General features: G+C 38.8%; 1 protein-coding gene across 1 annotated transcript in view; it reads right to left on the bottom strand.

Moving 5' to 3' along the window:
- Positions 1-21933, bottom strand: part of LOC149089127 (zinc finger MIZ domain-containing protein 1-like) — a 205807-nt gene that overhangs the window by 142248 nt on the left and 41626 nt on the right. The window contains exon 2 of the mRNA XM_089237282.1: positions 4456-4686. Coding sequence (XP_089093408.1) covers positions 4456-4518 — 63 coding nt within the window. The 5' untranslated portion in view covers positions 4519-4686. The remainder of the gene's footprint in view (positions 1-4455; positions 4687-21933) is intronic.

Raw genomic sequence — 21933 nt, 5'->3', positions numbered from 1 at the left:
TGCCATCAAGAATATTTGATATTTTTATAAAGGGTGGTTGATGACATAAGCATCATCCAAACCCCCCACCCCTCCCTCCTTGTCATCAAAAGTCAGCAAATCGGAAACCCCCCTTCCCCTTCATCGATGCTGACGTAATACTTGAATGACCCCCATACTGCAAAAATACACGCACTTTGAAGGGGTATTTTCACTCCTCTATGAAATTGGAGGGGTAAAATTGAATTTTGATGTGTGAATCACACTTCTAGATGAGTATTGACGAACACTGGCTGCACCTGTCAATGCAAAGATAAGAAACCAAATTTTATACAAAAACAGGTTTCTACCATGTCTCAAATTGGGATAAACGAAGAAATTAAAGTCGTATTACCAGGGTGATTCAAATTGTCTGTCCCTAGGACTAACTGTGACCTTAGAAATATGCAGTCGTGCCTCCGTATTCGTGGGAGTTAGGTTCCAGGGGTGAATACGGGAAATCTCTGCGAATAATCGAAACCCTAACATTTTGTTTTCTGGGCAATTAATGTTTTTTCAGTATCTTCTTTATGTGTGATGAAGGGTAATTCCACAAGGCGAAGCTTTCTGGAAAGACAAACATAATGTCTGTTAGTTGTTTCTTCTAAATTCCAGTTAATTTGTTAGAGTATAGCATCAAGGCTTCCTTAACCACTTTTTCTACATTTGAAAAACGTACCACAAACGGGTCTATTTCATCGAAATATAATAACAATCCATTGCCGACTTACAAAGCCTTTGCAATGTTGCTCACAATGAACTTGCCTTCCAATTCCTAGGATTTGCAGATTAAATAATGATGGCTATAATGAGCAGGTTATGTAACACATAACTTGCATACGTTTTTTAATCGCACCCACAGGGAGAAAAAAAAACAGCACTTCCTACGTGAGACACGTGGATCCAGGGCTATAGCAGGTGTAGCTACAGCAATAGCTGATCAAATTTCACGTTCTTATTTCTTGATATATTTGACATTGTTCCCGAAATAACAGGAAACCGCAGCAATGAAGCTAACCTTTGTCAATATTTCGCATTTTTCTAGCACGTTTTCATGTTTAGAACATTTACACAACAGTCAAGTATAAATATTTTCAGGACCAGAAAAGCATTTAAGAGTTATTTTAAACGTTTATTTAGCCTTTACAACTTGCATTTTATTTCGATATGAGAATGATTACCTCAACAGTGTTTCCCAAAAAAACTGGGAAACAGACAGCGAATACCAAAACCGCGGATATGAAATCTGAAAATACCAAAGGCCGACTGTACTTCCGATTACAAGAAGTTTTCAAATGACATGAGGTTTCTTTAAATGATGTAATTTTTTTGAGGGATCGCACACATAAAAAAATATAAACATTAGCTTTTATACAGTCCCTGTGTGCAAAAAACCTAATTAGAAAGTTTTTGCCCTCGTCTCTTCTGAGGGGGAAAAAATCGCAGAGATATTCTAAATTAAAAGTTAGGAAAAGGAACAGCATAAATAGGGGGAAAGACAGAAGCGTTGTCAGTCAGTTTATGCCGTTTTTCCACAAATTTTCCTTGTTTTCTGAATTCGGATATCTCAGCGAATATTGCGCTTAGGAACGTGGAGTTTCCCCCCTCAGGAGAGACAGAGCAAAAACTTTCTACTCGGGGTTTTTAACACACGGGGACTATAAACGTTGATGTTTCCATTTTTTTATATGTACAATACTTTCAATTTTTTTATATGTACAATTGTCATTTAAAGAAATTGCATGTTATTTGAAAACTTTTTGTAATTGGAAGTATACATCTTAAGTCAACAGTTAAGGAGCATATTTTTAGAAAAACAAAAGGGCTAATTTCGACCATTTAAGTTTATTGCAGGTGTTTTTACTTTTTGTGTAGAATAGGCCTTACTACCCTTCTTATCTATGGGAGCAACTATTTTGCAAAAGTGCAAAAATCTGAGGACAACAAGAAGTGAATTTTAAAAGACAACTGGAGCAGTTTACATCATTCTTCTCTAAAGGAGGAATAAAGCATAGCATCAAGCTTTTAAACAAGAAATAGATCAGTCATGTCTCATATTTATTTCAAATATCATCATGATTCATGGTTGAAGAAGACAGTTGCTTGGAAAATACCATTGTTCCTTGAGGGGCAATAATAAGTCCTTTCAGTGAAAATGTAGCTGGGATCCTTTACCCTTTAGTTGGCCTGATCTCTGATCACATAGAATTGAATTCATATGACAACACATGGAAGAGAGAGGACTGTTGCTATTCCTAACACCCCCCCCCCACCCCCATCATCCCAAAACCGCTAAAAGGAGTCTGCCAGCGCCCACTAGTGAGAAAGTAGTTTCTCCCGTTGTGGGGGACCCCAAATCGACGAACTATTCTATAAGAGCGCACAGCCACCATAAAAGCGGCAACTTGCATCCATCTGACCCACTCCTCACTTCTGCCGCACACAGCATATCCCTCAGTGCTTCTGTGACGCATCTGGGCGTTGATCAATACTGGAAGTGAGGTTAGCTACCGCCACGGGAAAAAGGAAGGAGGTTGACAATCGCGGGAGGAGAGGGACAACATATAACTATATAAGCCAAAGAGGGGAAAAGGTGAGCTCTCAGGAACTACATCCTAGCTTTCAACATGGATCCAGTAAAACAGAGGGAGGAATGACATCGTAACAGTTACTACATACAGTTCATCATGAGCATCTCCCACTCCAAGGGGAAAGAAAAAAAGATTCAAACATCTGTAATTCAAATCAAACAATCTGACTCTGTAGTCATGATTCATCAAGACAAAACAGCCATCAAGACACAACAGCGCTAGAGCCAAACCCCTCGTCAGACTGACTGCACCTTGAAAGTTGTCCTGATATATATAATATATACCATTGCCACATGCAAAGTACTTCTAAGAACAGAAGTAAATGCGTTTTCGCAAAAATATACAAAAAAAATTCCCCTTTCTAGGGGAGAGATCAAATGCACACTTTCTTACCCAACAGAAAAGTTGAAAAAAAAACACCCCAAGAGATTTCATATCCTCGTATAATCCGGATTGCTGTGCGAATTACAACTACATGTTCATCATGTGTGTGTGTGTTTTGGGAGGGCCTTTGTGTAAGATGGTATCACTATATGCGCGTTTTTATCCGCTCTCATTCAGTGTAACTACTGCATTTCTAAGGCCGCGCATATAGTGGGGCGACCAAGAAGTACAGAGTGGATAAGAGAGACAAGCAACGAAAACAATTGTATTGTTTTTTTCTATACTGCACATACTCGAGAAGCAAGACGAAGGATAGAAAGAGACTACTCAAAGAGGTGTGCGACTTGAACAAACATGTTTGTTTTTACCTCGATCGATTTCCGCTATCTGCTGATTGGTCCGGTTTTTTCCCCCTCTTTGGGAAAAAAAGAAGAGCGTCTGCGGAGGGATCACCATCATTACACCTTTACATTTCACAACCCTCCTCCTTTACTGTATTAAGAAAGACTGGCACAGGGTTTTACCGTCTTAATATTGTTGTAATCTGTAGCTCTTTTCTATTATGTAATGGATACCCACTCTTTAATGTTTAAAATATGAACCCCGGTGAACCAAATTTTTCGCGGTCCCATTTAATTGGAATTTACGGGTTTCACTGTATAGTCAATCGCATAGATATCGAAGCAAATTATTGAATGCTAAGCGAGGCCTTAAACGACACCGAATCCAATACCCCGATAAACATCTGAGAGATATCCCAGGATATATCGGGCAGGGTTCACACTGACCCGATAAGCCGCCAAGACCGCGATACGACCGCGACGCGGAACGACATCGACACGGACTGGTCAAAAACATGAAATCAATACAATTTTCATGTTTTCAACCAATTCGCGTCGTGGATTCTATCGCATGTCGTATCGGTCCAGTGTGAATAAACTCTGCCTCAAGAGCTAAAACTACGGAGGATTGCTAAGACCCTTGGTCATGAAATTTTGATTGTACACATTCATTATTTAGGCCGCCATGAAATAACAGTATTTTCAGGTTAAAACAAATTTTCATGGCATTTGGTCAATCGCTACCAGGTGTCCGAAATACGCATACCTCGTTAAGCTATTGTTCGACCGAAATTCGCTTAGTCAAAAATCTAGAGGCACGATTTCATATTGACAGAAAAAAGAAACAGCGTTTGTTCAATATCTTGTGTGACCTCCCTCAGAGAGAGATGCGTCATGTTATCGCCTACGGAAATAAGAAATGTTAAAATGTCACATCCACTCCAAAACCAAACGCGTTTTTACTCTCGAAGGTCAGACGCGTAAATATAACTGTCACACCAGCATATGCGGTGTAACTCAGCAGAAATAAATGATAATAAAAATATATCGAAATCGAATCGAAGTCTGAATTGAATTTCGCGAAGCGAACAATGAAATTTGATGTCTACGGTTTTACTCACCTGTTTGATACAATGTAGCCTTTCGTTGGTTTGTTGAATATGCCTTTCCATCGCCGTGGCCATGATGCCCTCGATCTAGGAGTTGGACTTGAAGACATCAGCTCGAATTTGTCGGTGGCCACAACTATCTACACTTCTCGGTCGCAGCAGGTCCTTCAGCAACTAGAAGACGACGGGTTGAACATGGCGGCGCCTCGGGCGCTGTTAGGTGTCAAGGCATGTGGATAAAGCCTGAAATTAAAGCATGACGGTAAGAAAGGAAAACGTCAAACATAAATGGTATTTGGCTTCAAACCTTTAAGCGGCACAGCAGAAATCACTTAACACCCCCCCCCCTCCCCTTCAAATGGCATCTTTTTTTTATGATATGAATCCCGTTATAACGAACTCCAAGAGACCGAAGAAATCACTTCGCTATAACGAAATTTCGTTAAGGAATTCCAGGTTTTTGCATTGTTCCTATGAATAGAAAAGTGTTTGTAAAAACAAGATTTTAGCTCTAACGGGATTCGACTGTATAACGTTATATAATGCTAACTAATTTTATTGCGTTTATTATTTCATCTTACAAATACTCGATTATATGAAATTGTATTAAAAAACTTTAAATTATTTAAACTTTTTAAAGAACTCCAAAGTGAAAATTTTTTAGTTTAAATTTTTGCTGACAATGTACATAAAAGTGTGCATGTGAAAGGGAGATGTAAGCATAATTTTATTTCATAATAAAATTACAAAAAACTTTTAATTCCGTTTGTTTAATTCTTGATGCAAATGACACTTGCATACACATGTTTGGCCCATCTAACGAGTTCAGATGCACATAGGGAACATTTGGTAATGTTGAAACGAAATCTTGTTAATTACACAACAAACACCTGTGCACATTCCAATTGTTAGCTCCCTTCTACGATTCCCCTGCAACCATTTCTTATTGCTCGTGCTGCAATCTTTTGTTATCTCACATCTTGGTCTATTTAGTGGCGGGGGGTAGCATCGTTTTCCAAGATAAAAAAAAATCGTGATATAATATACTACCAGTTTTCTAAAACGGTAAAATTATCGTTATGGACAGGTGCATCAAAAAAAAAAAAAAAAAAAAAAGGGGGGGGGGGGATTATCGCTGTAGGCAGGTTTAAAATACATTGAATAAATAAGAGTTCCGCTGGGATCAAAGGAAATATCGTTAAACGCAGGTTTTATCGTTATACATAGGCTTCAATGTATTTGAAAACTCATAAAATCAGGAGACAAAATTAGTAGAAACATGTGAAGCACAGATTGCATGGGCTAGGCTGACAAATTCACTGAGCATATGTCATTGGTCACTACTACTAGTTAGTTATGTCATTTGGTCACTACTACTAAACTGCACATACATCCAGTCAACCTTAAATTTAACACTTTATACTAGCATAATACAATCAAGAACATATGTAAAAAATTTGAAACAAATTATTGGTTAAATAGTATTTTTAATGGCATTTCTATTAGAGCATAGTTTTCATCATGTTAAAAGGTATGCTCGAGGTTTTTGATAACAGTAGCCGATCGATAACTATATCCGAAAGAAATAAAAAATCGAATACGACGACTCTCATTCGATCGGACGGGACAAGTTCGTTTTTCTTTTTCACATCATAATTGGTTGCAAAATGTTCAATCGTCGTGTCATTTCCTTTTTTTTTTTCATATTGTTCAGGAAGGATATTTTCACTTTAAGCTAGAGTCCTTTGTTTATTATTATTCAGTCATTAATGAGGAGTTTAACACCATCTACTGTGTTATATGAATAACGATAATTTTTTAAATGTTCCATAGATCCTCTGAAAATGTCTTTCGGCCGAGTAGCTGTGAAACTGAAAGAAACTGACCAATAACTGAAACGAAGCAAAAATAGCCTCATGCGTACAAAGATCATAGCGGCCACTACTGCCCGAATAGCGCATTGTAAACTGAGTACGGAAATGTTTGTAAACAAGGAGAAGGAGGGTACACCTTCTGACGACTACACAGGCCCGTCATTTCGGGGTCCCCCGGGCTTTTGAAAATATACTAAAAATGGTGTATATATATACATACATTGAGGACATGTTCTTTGCCCCCTCCCTCCTGGAAAAAATTTAAATGACGGCCCCGCTCCTACATACCCTTGAAAGTTGATAAAGATAACTTACAGGGAAAAGAAAATAAATCTAGTTTTTACCTTAGAGCTTCTTTTTTTTTTTTTTTTCCAAAATGCGGAAAAAAAAACTTTCGACGAAAAACAATTTACTACATAAAACGAAATCATAACTATATAAACGAAATTATCCCATGTGTTATGATATTAATACTCGGCGAAAACGATAACCGAATGATAACATTGTCCATGATTCTAATTAGAGGCGTCTACTGTATGTGTGTGTATATATATTATATAACATACATTTTAAAAGAAACACTGAATTTAAAACCAAATGTGTCGAAAATTCAAAATTAAAACATTTCAAAAACCAGAGTAGAGCGCCCAAGGCAGCTAGCTGTATACACATAACTAGAAATTATGTGTGTGTGTGTGTGTGTGTGTGTGTATCAACATTTTGTATGGTCTATTGGTCGTCAAATATTTACAGTGTTTGTGTGAAATTTTTCCTAAAAGGTTGCAATTTTAGAGAGATATAGATGGCTTTTTTCTCAGCCAGAGATATCAAGGAAACAGTTATTTTCCGGATATTATGCTGAGGTGAGCTCGGAAAGAAAAGTCGTCCCGGCGGAGACGTGATGACTTTTCTTTCCGAGCTCACCTCAGCATAATATCCGGAAAATAACTGTTTCCTTGGTTGCAATTTTCCTTTCCGTTTCCGCGTTAGATTGGTTCCGTTTAATCCAGGTTTTTTAATGTGTATATTGACATTGAAATCACGGGACCACGATTTTTTTGCATTGAAGACAGGTTTTACTGTATGTATGTATGCATGCGTGCGTATATATATTATTTCTACCCACATTTTTCCTTTAACCCTCTAGCTGCGAGCAACCGAAGACCGCGTTTCACGTTTTCTGTAAAACTTCGCGAAGCACGGCATTATCGCGTTCAATATACGGATGAAAATACCCCGCGATTTTGTACAGAAAAATTCATAAACCACCCACAGCTGGAGGGTTAAAAAAAGAAACAGTGAGCGACTGCTCCTTTATACTTTCATAAAAAAAATGCACTACAAAAATAACTTTTTACGTCACCCAGATTGGCGCGCATCACACGTTTTTCTTACCCACAAAATTTTGAACTAAAAGGCCGGGATATATAAATTTAGTAAAGTTCTTTTATAAAACTTTCATGGTGTAATCCCGGCCTAAACCCCGTTTCAAGTCAATCCGCGACATTTCGAATTTGTGCAACGGTAGTCGAAATACACATCGACATTCAAAACCTTCCTGTATTAAAAAAAACCAATTTATAAACGTGATTGCGTGTTCGAATCTGCAAACGGGGTGCGCTTCAGATAATCATAACATTCTGATTGCGTATCAACGAATGACAAATACCTTTATAATGGAAACGAGTAATTAAAAAACAATATCGAACATTGATGACATCATTTACTGCTGAACTCAAATCCAGGCGGAATTAGTGGATGAAGGCGTTGCTAGACCCGCTTGAATATTTGAAATGGTTTAACAAAGTGAAATTCCATTATCGGGTCTCTGTGAGGGGGGAAAATGGGCCATAAAGTGAAAAATAAAACGTATTTAACAGGGTTCCGATATATGATAAAAGTAGACTACTGTGAAAGATTTTTTTGATCTTAGACCGGTATAGATCTATTCAGGAAGTGGGTAACACACATTCATCGAATTTCGTTTATTTTTATTTTACCCATAAAACAAGATCGAAACGAAATTTGTTTTTTCCTCCTCTCTCTGAGATTACGTTCCCAAACCTGCGGATCTCTCTCGACGTATGAATGAAAGCATACGAAATAAGAAACTTCGGGGCACACTCGAGTTTTCTTCTCTTGAATGCTGTCCTAACCTTATTACTTGATGGCCTCATTCGGTTAGGCAGTTCTTTATTCCTACTCTTCTGGGAGTATGTACATCACCCTTCCTTATTTTCGCATTTTCTCCTTGACAAAGTGCCAATCAAGAACCGAGTGGGCCGCGGTCTGAAAAAACACGCACATTTACTAACTAGACTACCGATTCCCTTAGGCCGGAGCGCCGAATGATCGTCGATGGTGCGGTCGAATTTTTTTATGGCTCCGTCCAAGAGAATGTCCATAATATGTTTAATCGCTTATTCAATAGTTTTGTACAAATACTACAAACCAAGAAAGAATACGTTTCTATTGTTTTTTCCCTTCTGACACGAATAGGCGCTACTTCAGAAGCAGAATAAATAAACAGCAGAAACAAAGCCTAGTAATGAATTAAATTATTCACTAAGTTACATACGCCATCACCGCATATCACTTTAATTTTTAATTATCGAGGCTCTAGAGCAGTGGTTCTCAACCGGGGGCCATATGGCTCCCTAGTGGTACTGGGATATTTCAAGGGGGCCACGGAAGAAAATGGAGAAAGGGGCCATGGCAAGTGGTTTGGAGGGCTGCAGAGAGCAGAGAAGAAAAATTAAAGTGTGAAGAGAAATAAAGCATTTATATTAGTGACCATACAATTTATTGAATCCAACAAAACCACCCATAAAACCAGGGCCGTCTTAGGGCAAGAACCCACCCGGGCCTCACCACCTACATTTTGCAGCAGGTTTCCTTAGATAGTGTTTTTCGCAGGCCCCCGGCTAGATTTTTCACAGACCACTCCTCTATATAAAATTTATAGTGTGAAAAACAAAAAATGATGAAAACCACATCAGGCTCTGGGTTGCAGCTCCGCCAGTTCCACTCTTGTGAGGGGTCATGCACGGGGTCTCATGTCCATAAGTGACCCCCACCTTATGACATAGGCGGCGATAGACTTGGAAGTCTCGGGGGGGGGGGGGCACGGACATTATTGCTGGGGGGGGGGCAAGATGATGATGTCGATTCATCTATACATATATGCATTAGATCTGTCGACTTCACCTTTGATGCTGGGGGGGGGGGGGCCCAGCATCAAAGGTGCCCCCTGGTGGGTGATGGAATGGTCCAAAGGGGCGATAGAAGCCACGGGTATAACATAGGATCCTATGGGTTCGCTTGAGTTAGGGGCGATGAGAGAAAAATTTCTCTGAAGAAGGGGGCGATGGAACAAAAAGTTTGGGAAACTATGGTCTATAGACCAGCGGTTCTCAACCGGTGCTCCCCGAAGCCCTTGTGCACTCTCCAGGGGCACCGCGGCTGCTCGAAGAAAATAATAAAAAACAGTAAAATTAAAAAAAAAATGATTATAAATATTTTTAAATAGTAAAAATAAATCAGTAACTTTGATCAGTAATTAAAAAATTTCCCACGGGGTTCCGCCATAGAATCTTTTTACTAAAAAGGGCTCCGCGAGTCAAAAAAGGTTGAGAAACGCTGGTCTAGACCAATGTGAAAAATGTCGATGAGGTTCTAAAGTGAGAACATGGAAACATCCTCACTTCCTTCTAAGAGCAAATGATCAAGAGCCTTTAACCCTAGAGAAGGAATTACATCCCTTTCAGACCCGAGCATTCATTTAAAAAAAAAAAAATTTCAAAATGTTTTTGCATTTTTGATACTCAAAAAAAAAAGGATTAAAAACATAAATGTCAGCATTAGGCTATTTATTCAAATTTTCAATTTTTTATTATTATTGTTTTGTGAAGAAATAATTCATGTCGTTCAAATTTTTTCAGCCAAGATGATGCAGGGTACATTCATCTTTACAGACAATTTTTTCTAGAATTTTCTTGCTAAATTTTATGTCACAAATCACCGGAGGCACTTTCTCCTGAAAGCCATCTTAAAAACCTCTGAAAATTCAACTTTAAGTGCTGCCCCCTGATGAAAGCTCCCAAAGTTCATACTCACCATATTTCTAATTCAAAACTTACACGATCCTTAAAGTCATGGCTTAACTCTCTGACGTGAAAAGAAAAACTGTACAGTAAAAAATGCAACCCTTACATTTGTGGCACCGGGTCGAAAGGGTTAGGCCTCCTCTACGCTTCGAACTGTAAACAATCCCACCTCTAGACAATGATAGTTGTACAACGCAATCTGCAGAGATTCGATCCCCCCCCCCCTTACGATTTAACTCATAACATTGCACATTGAGCATAACCATCTGGAATCGGTACATAAGAAATACAATCAATCACTGACGAATCTTTCCAGGATTCTTAAAAAAAAAAAATGTATCACTAAAACTCTCTAGGAAGGCCTGCCCACCCCATTCCACAGAGAATCAGTTTTTAAGACCAAGAAAAAATTTTGCCTGTTAGTTCAGCCATAACCATCATGTATTATTTAGAGTCCGATGTTTTCTTTCCGATATAACGTCCGTTTCCGATGGAACGGTGGGGTCGTTATAACGACCGTCGACTGCGTGATCATTTTTCAGATGCGCAAATAAACGATTACATCGTTTAATCTTTAGCGGTATAATTTGTGCCACATTTAAAAACTTGAACGATCGAATATGTTTCTTGACAGAAAATCGATCCAACAAGAGAGAAGCTCATCCTCTGAATGGACCTGACCTCGTAAAAACAAACTGAAAATGTCACATTTTGTCTCGTAATTAGATAAGCATATTCGTACTAGCGTTTAAGTCAACAAACGAAACTTCACAACCACATTTTTCAATAAATTACAACTTGTTCATTTCAGGTATTCAGAAAAATTCCCAGCATTTTCGAGAGCTTTCCTTCGCTGTACTGTAGTTAGTAAACAGCCACTAGGCGATATAAGGCAGAGTTATTAGTTCGTCAAGAGGGAAAAGTACAGTTAAGATTGCATTTGAGATAACTTATATTCATCAAAGCAAAGATTTTTCAATTCTTACATACCTCGCCTACTCAAGGAGGTAGGTTAGCATTACTTTTAGGATGTGAGTACGGGATGTGTTTGGTCAGTTTAGCGTTTTTCAACTTTTTCTACCACTTAACCCCTCCGCTAAGGCCCAGCCATTCCCTCTATCTATATATATATATATATATATATATTATTATTATTATTATTATTTTTTTTTTTTTTTTTTTTTTTTTTTTTTTTGAAACACATTACCCGAATTCCTTTACAACGCCTTATGTTGGGGTGACCCATCGAGCCATATAAAACCTATGCAGCATAAAAAATCAATTTCAAGATCCTATTGATCAGAGATTGGAGCAGTAGCTCTCGATATTTTAATCCTTCCAGTGAACTTCAAATTCCATTCTAGCACCTCCCCTTGAATAATGATTTTACAACAAATAAAAATTACTCGTATCAGAAAATTTTCCAGTTCGCACCTCTAACCTCTCCACGCACAGTGGCGGATTAAAATCGGTCGAGGCCCCGGGCACAGAAGAAAATATTGGGACCCTTGAATTAGAAAAAAAGTGGAAAGTTTGGGTTTTTTGGAGCCCTTCCGAAGTCGTGGCACCCGCCGTTAAATCCGCCTCTGTCTACGCACCCCGGTTCCAGCAGGAAGAAGATCAAAGGCTCGGCCAGCTCGATGTCTTCGATGTCCGCCGATGAGCTGGCGAACGAAGAACCACTGTACTTAGGTACTGAAATTGTGTACGTTCTTTGAAAACCTGCGATGAGTTCTACTTTCCTATCCGACACTGACAGCTGATTGTGATGAAGAAAACTAAAAGTGAAAAACACACAAAAGTAGAGGCAAAGTTTGAAAAGGTAAAAATATATGCATATAACAGGATCCAAAGAAGTCCTCCTCTCGGAATACCCGGTCACAGAATAACCTTTACAAGTAACCTTAGATATAAGTGAAGGAAAAATAGACCTTAATACACGTGTCGTCCCTCGGTCTATCTTTGGTGAGAGATTCCTATCCTCTCATGGGTGGTAAGACCTCCTCCCCCTCTTCAGTGCAATCCACGAGAACCGTTCTCTTTGCCACTCCAACTATACCTAACCTTAGCTCTTACCTGGAGTAGGCTTGAAAACGCTTCAACTTTCGGAGCATCTCGCACATGGAAAACCAAAGAAATAGTATAAGTCGCATTACTGCAATTTAAAAGATTTTCACATTCACTCTTGAATGGTTTGGAAACGACTATCTAACGTTGAAAAGTAAATAAAGAAGATTGTTATTATCCAACGTCTCACCCTCTGCTTTATTTTCTACGCACCTCCAGTCAACAGCGCAATTATGTCACGGCGAAGTGTTAAGTTTCAGCTATACACCCGTTAAATTCCCAAGGGCAGTGATTCCCAAACTTTTTGAAGCGCGACTCCACTTTTGACCAAAAAACTTATCGGCGACCCCCACATAGACCGACCATACGTCCGGACATTCCGATTTTTTTTTGCTAGCAAATGTGCTGTCCTGAAAGTACTTTTCGGAACGCTTGTTTCGGTTTTAATTGGGCGATATGGATTTTTAGCAATATTCAATTTTTTTCATTATACGTATAAATATTTAATTTGTTTTTTGATATACTTGGTACTTATGCAAGATGGAAGTGTAGCGAGGTGTATGCTCCTCGATTTTCGTATACAGGATGATTAAGGAAAAATCATTCGATTCCAAAATGATTCTACACTTGAAATCGACCATAAACAAAAATTGTTCATAAAATGTAGACATTTTTCCCCCGTATTTACATATATTACTCATCATTCCATGTTTCTAATTTTTAAGAAATACACAATTTTGAAATCGATTGATTTCCTCCGAGTCACCCAGCAAAAGTATTAACTCGATATATTCATTATTGTACAAGTAGAATTTGAAAAAATTACATTCTATGATACATGCTAATTAGCTCAGCTGAAAAGGCATTTTCTAGTTTCGGCATATTTTTTAAAATGAAAATGAATTTCTTATTTGGATGTTTTTATTTTGGAGAATCTCTCGCGATCCCTAGATCATTGGCACGACCCACACTTTGGGGGGGGGGGGGACAACTGCTCTGGGGGAATATTTACGAGGTCGAGGTGAATGTACGGTTGAGTAGTAGAATAGACCCAGAAATATGGAACCGAAAGATGTAACTAGGTAAGGCAAACTACGACCTCGTCTCATTTCTCGCTTTCTTAAAAGTTTTCACCAGTTTATTCGGAAAACGTACAATTAAAGACAAAGTCTTAACTATACTTTCTGAAAGGGAATTTTGCCGCCACTAAAATTCAATGATTTTATAGCTGTGTTATTTTGTACCCACCCAAAATTTACCAACCCCACTAAGTTTTGCCACAGGGGCAGTTGCACCACCCCCCCCCCTCCAGTTTCGGCCCTGATTAAAGAGCTGGTAAGGCACCCATTTCCATTGCCAATCAAGATTAATTATTTTGCAGGGTCCTCAAAAAGGAATATTTCCTAAGAAAATCGAAAATAAGAAGGAAAACTTAATTCGTTATTTATCATCAAATCATCCTGAAAAATCGGTGAAAGACATCAACAATCTGAAAATAAGATAACTATCATGCTCAAAGAAAAAAAAAGGGGGTGACTAAAGTTCATGGTGGCAATATTTGCTAATATATTATGACACCTGGATAACATTAGCTGACAAACTGCTGTCAAACCAAAACGTTAACGAAATAAAATGTAAAAATATTTACGGATGCCGAGAACACTTTTGCAAGCCACTAAACAAGCAGTTTACTGTTCAACATCGGAAAAATACAAGTAAATAAAAACACTTTGTAAATAAAATGAACACTTTTTTTTGTTTTTTTTATATATGTGTACCAAGGCTCGTTTACTCGTCTCAGAATATTTCTAAGCACGAAAGTTGGCAAGGCAAAAACATGCTCAACAACAGTTTTGACTTTACTTGAGACAGTAATAGGCCGCAGACAAAGAGGGGAAGAAAAGTACATACACGTATACTCGTATAAACAACAGAATATAAGACTTCCAAATAAAATAAAACAAAAGACCAGTTAGCAAAGTCGGGTTTACATAGGCCGAGGAAGAAGCGAGTAAAATGTATTTTTCGCCAAGTAGGAGCTGTCAAAGATAGAACCATACCTTATGGCAATGCCACCAAAGTTAAAATTAGAGCCATCCCGGGTGAAATAGCTCGTTTTAGTGAGTTATCCTGGCGGAGAAGATACAGTAACCTCATAATAGAGGGATTCAATTCCGAGACATAATGGGAGGGGAAGTAGAAATAAGGATAACTACAGGAAAGTAGTTACAGTACTTACAGGAAAGTTTTTACTTTCGACTGATTGACGGATTTTCAGAGAAAATATGAATTTACCAATATACAGTGTAATCCAGCTGTTAAAAAAATCCACGTCGAAGCGTCGTGGAACGAGAAAATCGTGTGAGTGAATCTTTAGTTTTAAATTAAAACACCCCATGCTCAAAAATTCTATGTTTTTATTTCATCCTCGGATTCCGTTTAACCTGAATATGTACAAAATACTTAGGAGAAAAAAAAACTAATCATTTTTACCTGTATCTTGAGGGTTCTGGGGATATTCTTTTTTTAAGGTAAAAGAAAAAGACGTATAATTTTGAACTTCTTTGAAAATTATCTGCAAGCAAAAAATTTCATTTATCATTATTTTTTATTAAACTTATACATTAGACTTTTACACAAAGGGTATTCAAAGTTGACTGGGTATTTAGTGGTTCAGCTTTCATTATTGATCCAGACTACTGCACTCAGAGGCGGATTTAACGGCGAGCGCACCGGGCCCCGATCTCTAGAAGGCCCCGAAAAACCAAAAATTCACACTTTTTTCTAATTTAATTAATATTCCCAATATTTTCTTTTCCGCCCAGGACTTCAACCGACTTAAATCCACCACTGACTGCACTACTAGTCAAATTCTTCCGAAATTTCTATTTTTTCAGAGGAATGATGTCTCTTCCCCCCCCCCCCCCGATATTAGGAACAGGGAGTTTAACACAACCGTAGCCTACCACCACAATATTTACATCACAACGCGCACTTATGCAGGCCCCAAAAAAATCTACTAAGGCCGGGATTACACTATAAAAGTTTCGCACATAAAAGTTCATTTATAAAATTTTCATGTATAATACCGACCTTAATCTAAATCGCAGGAAACGGACGGAAAAAACTAATATTACAAGCAGTATTTCTGTACCTCAGAACCAAATAATCTTATGTCCATTTTTGTCAATTTTGAGATATTGTATTCTTGTAGTTCTTATTCTGTAGTTTTGGGCCACAATATTGTACATTAGATAAAATAATTTTTTTAAATTTAAAAAAGTTATTCTATACTATTTAAAATTTATAAATTATTCTATACTATTTAAAATTTATAAATTATTCTATACTATTTAAAATTTATAAATTATTCTATACTATTTAAAATTTATAAATTATTCTATACTATTTAAAATTTATAAATTATTCTATACTATTTAAAAAACATTTAAAAATTATTCTATACTATGGCCCTAAACTACAGAATGAGAACTACAAGAATCAATATCTCAAAATTGGCGAAAAATGGACATACGATAGTATGGTTCTGTGGTGCCGCTATGGGTTCCAGGTTCGAACCCCACCGTCGCCACAGTGGTGGTCGGCTGAGGTTGGTTTAATACGCCAACTTCGAGGTGCAAAAAGCGAGCCGATCTGTCCGTTAAAAAGTCTCGAAGCAGAGAGCAAAAGGCCTACAACGAGACAATTATTCAATCATTACACTTCACTCATAGTTAGAAAAAATGATGGCACACTACACATAAAGAAACTTCACTACACGTACACACATAATCCAACCAATTCGTTAGAAATTCAGCAGAGGAACATGAACGAAGTGCATGTGTGGTTTCGTAGTAGTAGTATGGTTCTGAGGTACAGATTTAAATCATTAGCAGGCCTGCACCCTCTCAAACACCTGAATAAGTTTGTCAACATTCCAGGCATAATACTAAAAAACTAAAAATAAAGCACGGAACACATGAAAGAGGGGGAAAAAAAACTCGAAGAACATCTACCACATAACCGCTTTTTGGAAAAATCAAAATTGTATTGCGATTCAGGGGTTCACCGCATTTAGACTGTTGAATGCTTATATGCTGCTTTCTTGTATGTTTTCACAATCACCCTAAAATTCGTGGCTTTAGTGGTGACAATAACAATAAAAAAATTATTTCACGAAAACGCGTCTATGCCACCAAAAAACATTCAAGATGTAACTGATACAAATCGACCCGATCCGAGAATTCGGCGTTCGGATGGAAATGTAAATGTCGCGTAATTGAAGTTGTACGACGTATAAATGAAATGTTTTTGTTTTTTTTTAAATAAAAGGCAGATTTATCATGATCGAACATAAACATCATGTTGATGAGAGGCGTAAACCGGGCTCCACTGTACCTGCCGCGGGAGTAGACGCAGCACTTCCTAGAGATGAAAGACGCTCCGCAATCTGCTTGTGACGTTAGTGAGTAGTCCATTTTCCAACAGAATATTCAAGGAAAAAATTTCATGCTCGTGGCCAGTATCATCGTTGTGAGGAAAAGAAATGATCGGGATCAGAATTGGCGATTTCTATGCCCCACATCCAATCACTATGCGGTATTTGTGAGCCAATCGGGAAGATTCTAGCCAAAATGAGAAGAAACGAAATAGGATGCTGTATTTCCAAATGTGGCAAACTTGCTAGTTAGTCTGAATGACGTTTATGGTAAACACTGCAGAGTCCTAGGCGCTGGTAGAGGGCGAAACACATTACACACACACATCACGTCAAAAATGTGAATTCAAACCCGTGTGAATTCCACGTCACATAATTTCTACGAATCAGAATTCACAACGTATCTGACGCGGTCACCAAAGTAGACGTTTAAAATAAAAAAATTAAATTTTAATGCGGACACCCCACAATCAAAAATCCAATCAGAAAGTTGTTGCCCTGTCTCTGCTGAGGCCAACCAAAAATTCCACGTTTCTAAGTGCAATATTCGTTGGGGTATTTTTTAATTTAAAAAAATCGAGAAAAAGGTTGGAAGAAAACAGCATGGGGGGGGGGCGATTAAAACACTCGTTTACGCTATTATTTCCCAAGTTTTTCCGTTTTTCGAATTCAAATATCTAGGAGTGCTCGTAGAGTTAGTTGACTTATTCCTTGAAATAACGAACTGACAACATGAAAAACTGAATGAATGTTCACAGCGACCGCAATGCAAATTCAAAGAAAAAGCCCCATCTCCACACCGATAGTATTCTATAATCCCACAACAAAACGGACCGACCGCGAACCACGCTGATGTCAAACACCGTCTAGAACAAGACAATGGTGACGCCACCATCACGCCACATAACACTTTCACGGCGCGTCACCATCAGTGAAAGTGTTAACGTTGTTTTACCCAACCTTCCTGTTTTTAAATTCGAATATCTCAGTGAATATTGCAATTAAAAACGTGGAATGTTTTTTGTTGGCATCAGGAGAGACAGGGCAACAACTTTATAATTGGGAATTTGAGCATAGGGCACCTGTATAAAAAGTTAATTTCATTATTTTAATAATTATACAACCCCTTGAAATAGGAATGACTTATCTTATGGTCTACACGTTATTTGGATACTTTTTCTAATTGGAAGTGTGCATCAACGATCAACGGTTCGGCAGTAATTTGCGGTGTGTGCTGTTAGCTTTGCAACTTGTGTATAAAAATGATACTCTGCACAAGACGACAGAAGTGTTCAATATTTCTCCCTCTACAGGATATCCAGGCATGAAAATGACGATCTGAATATGTTATCGCTAAGCCGTAAGGTAAGTTGTTTTTTCATTTGAATTCGTGCTTCTACACTGCTCCCATTTGCAAAGGCTGTTTCGGATTAAAAAAAAAGTAGATTTTTAAAGAAATTCAAGATTTAAATGACAACTAGAAATGGTTTTGACAGAATTTCTGAATAATTAACAATAGGTTTACATACAAATAAGCAATTTTTAATTTTCCACGACTAACTCTTTATTAGATATTAGAACTCGATATCGAGGGGGCATGGGAGGCTCTTGCACCTTCTAAGATGAACGAAAATTAAAAACATTTTTCTAAAACAAAATTAAAATATTGAAAGGAAATGATTTTCTGTGCCATTTTAATCAAAGTTTGTTCATTTAAATGCTTTCTGGGGGTTGGTGACATAATTTCTCAGGAAAAAATTCTTTGGGTGCCCTGCAAACGTCAATCCTGCGCACGCCCCTGTAAGGAACCAACAGGTTCATTCATTGCCAGTTTCTATTATCAACGAAAGCTTATGATCAAACAACTTGTCTCAGCTTTTTTTGCTCATGGTATCCTTGGGATCACATTGTTTGCTTGTAGGCCCACTCCCAGTCTTAACCAGGACCCCCAACATCCAGCAGTTACAGTAAATTCATAGCAAACAAATGTTTTAAAAATACAGGGGATATCCGTTCCTCAACCTAGATCAACAAAGTGTTTCATAATATCGCCCGCTGGTGGGCGATAGAAGTTACGAGTACAACATAGGATCCTGTGGATTCATTTGAGTTGGGTGGGGGAGCGATGAGAGAAAAACATTACTGGAGAAGGGGGCGATGGGAAAAAACTTAGGAAAACTGTGGCCTAGAATCATAGTTTCCCAACCTTTTTTGTTCCATCGCCCCCTTCTTCGGAAATTTTTTTATCCCATCGCCCCCCAACGCAATTTAACCCATAGAATCTTATATTATACCCGTAGCTTCTACCGCCCCCTCCCCGGAACATTCCATAGCCACAGGGGGCGTTGACACCCACGTTGGGAATCACTGGCCTAGATGGACGTCAACCTCCCTTTAATTGGTGTTGTTCTACATTCTAGAATTTTTCACGCCATATTTTACTAGAACATTACTACTCAACCTATATGCACCTCAAAAGCATTTCTCTCAAGAATTTATTACGATTTGGTGCATGTCGGAACTTGTTTCGTGTATTTGCGCGGTCTTAACGTACTTACGTGATCATCAGAATTATGCGTGTTTCGTGTTCTAGCGGAGCTGCCACCTGTCTTCAATATTAGAAGTGAAAGTGGCAGATGCCTGAATTATCATGTTAGGGGTCAATCAAGTATTACGTCAGCATCGATGGGGGGGGGGGGTTGGATGATGCTTTGATGCTTACGTCATCAACCACCCTTTATGAAAATATGAAATATTTTTAATGACATCTTACTCGGTGCGACAAAAACGAGAAAAATCTTTCGCTAGTTTGTGGGAACCTTAGCTAACATTTTCCCTAATGATAAATACCGTAAGATCCACTTCAGCGATCTCTAAATGTTTCACGGATCCTTCACGTGCTCAGGAAACGTGTCCGGGCTGCTTAAGTGCTGTAGAAATTTGTCTGGGCCGCTTAAGTGCTGTGGAACTGCGCTACGCATCACTCAAGTAATCCGTAATAATGCCACGGATCAATTAAGTAACCAGGGAATGTTCTGTGTGTAACTTGAGTGATGTAGAACCGCACTGGGGGGGGGGGGGGGCCGCTTGAGTGCTCTAAATCTGAACCACATGTCACTCAAGAGATCTCTAAATGTGCCACGGATCGTGTAAGTGTTATGGAACTGTGTCGCGGGTTACTTAAGTGATCGTTGAATGTACCACGAGCCTACGTCAGTGACCTGAAAATGTACCACGGGCCACTTAAATGCTCTGGAATTGTGCCACCGGTCTTTGGTCATTTAAGACCCCTGTAAATGTGCCGCTTACTTCATTTTTATAAAATTTGGTTTGAGGAGGCAAGACACATCAGACAATCTTCAGGGCCACATTTGGTCCGCGGGTCAAGAGTTTACCATATAAGGCTTAAAGGGTGGGTCGCAATGAATTTCTTAAAGAGAAATTTTTAGTTCTTACCCTTCAAATAGCATTGAAATTGAGAGAAATCGATTATAATAACATGTAAAGGTATTTTCTTTCGAAATTTTAATTTTTTTTACACAAAAAAAATTTTTCGTCTGGGGGGGGGGGGGGGAGGCGCACGAGTCCCTATACGCCCCCTCCCGCGAACGTTTCTGATCCCGTGCGTTAGGAGGTAGGGGCAGTGCTGACGAAATTTCGCTGACAAGGGGGAGAAGGGGGGTCAAAAATGGCTAAAAATATGCTGACGTAGTACTTGAACGGTCCCTTATGTACGAATCGTGTTGGATCACTAAAATACAGACCTTTTTTTCATAAATATAGGTGTACCCCTGAATAACTTGCCATGGCTCCTATTTTTACTTGATTTTCACTTGTGGCTTGTTTAGAATATGCCAGGGCTCCCGGTTGAGAACCACTGAGTTGTATAGCGTATACTAGTTATCTGTCTAATTGCTGCGGTCCAGTCAAAATGGATCCGACATAATCTCAGGAGAATTAACCACAACACCCATGCGTGTTGACACCGCTCAGAGGAAACCCTTAGCAGTAAATGATGAGGCGAGTAACCGAAATTTCGAGAAAAAACTCATAAAAGTTTAATTCACGCGTTCAATTGTTAAGCGTTACACACTGGTAGTAAACGCAAAGCACGGGTGCTGCCGAATGTGAATTGCAAATGAAAACTGCAGAAAAAAACAAACAAAAGAACGGCCAACATCACGGATTCATTATTTTACATCATTGAATATGTGTTCATAGTCATCGACAAGTGGCAAAATAATGCTAAATTACTGTATAACGTATAAAGTCAGTCCTGCCCACTTTTGACAGGCTCGCCATCAGCGTGTCTGGCTCACCGTCGCGTAAGAAAATTTTGTTTCCACCCAACACAACTTTTGATTTCGTTGTAAATGACTACATAACGTAGGCTCACATACACTAACAAATTCAACTATGGTAATCATGACTGCGTCCCACCGTTTCCAATTACAATAAAAATAGAAAGAAGAAAAAAACAAAAAAAAGACATTATTTTCAGAGTGTGTACAGCAAAGCAAACCAGAATCCACTTCACCCATACCGACGTCAGGAACGTTATAGATGGCAATGACTACGGCTTTCCTCTATTCTTCCCATCAGCCAACTCCGCAACCACTACACCACTGCCTCCAAGTAATCTCTTTGCCCTGCATCTTTTTCCGGAACCCCCCAGTGGTGGCGGTGGCAGTAAAGAATCGAACCTGCCTATGGCACAAGGAACGGACAGGTGGCGGCGGCTGGGGTAGATTACGACCATCTTTCACTGTTCCATCCATCCTATTTCTACCGCCGCCAAACCTCCTGCTGCTACACTGCCAGCGTCACTGAACATCTCAGTGACCACTTGTTCAACCTATCCTTTGCCTGCCTCTCGTTCCCCTCGATAGTCAGGCAGCCAAAGCCGCTACCCTTCGCCATCGCGACACAATCACATACCCTCCTCTTCCCAATCTCTCTTACAGATACATCCACACCCATGCCAGGTTGCTATGCAGGGAAAGGG

The sequence above is a fragment of the Pholcus phalangioides genome, unplaced genomic scaffold, assembly GCF_987345545.1.
Source record: "Pholcus phalangioides strain wild (caught in Gottingen) unplaced genomic scaffold, Ppha-v1.0 ptg000002l_1, whole genome shotgun sequence".
Classification (NCBI taxonomy): domain Eukaryota; kingdom Metazoa; phylum Arthropoda; class Arachnida; order Araneae; family Pholcidae; genus Pholcus; species Pholcus phalangioides.
The sequence above is the reverse complement of the archived record's forward strand: the minus strand, read 5'-3'. Positions and strand labels throughout refer to the sequence as shown.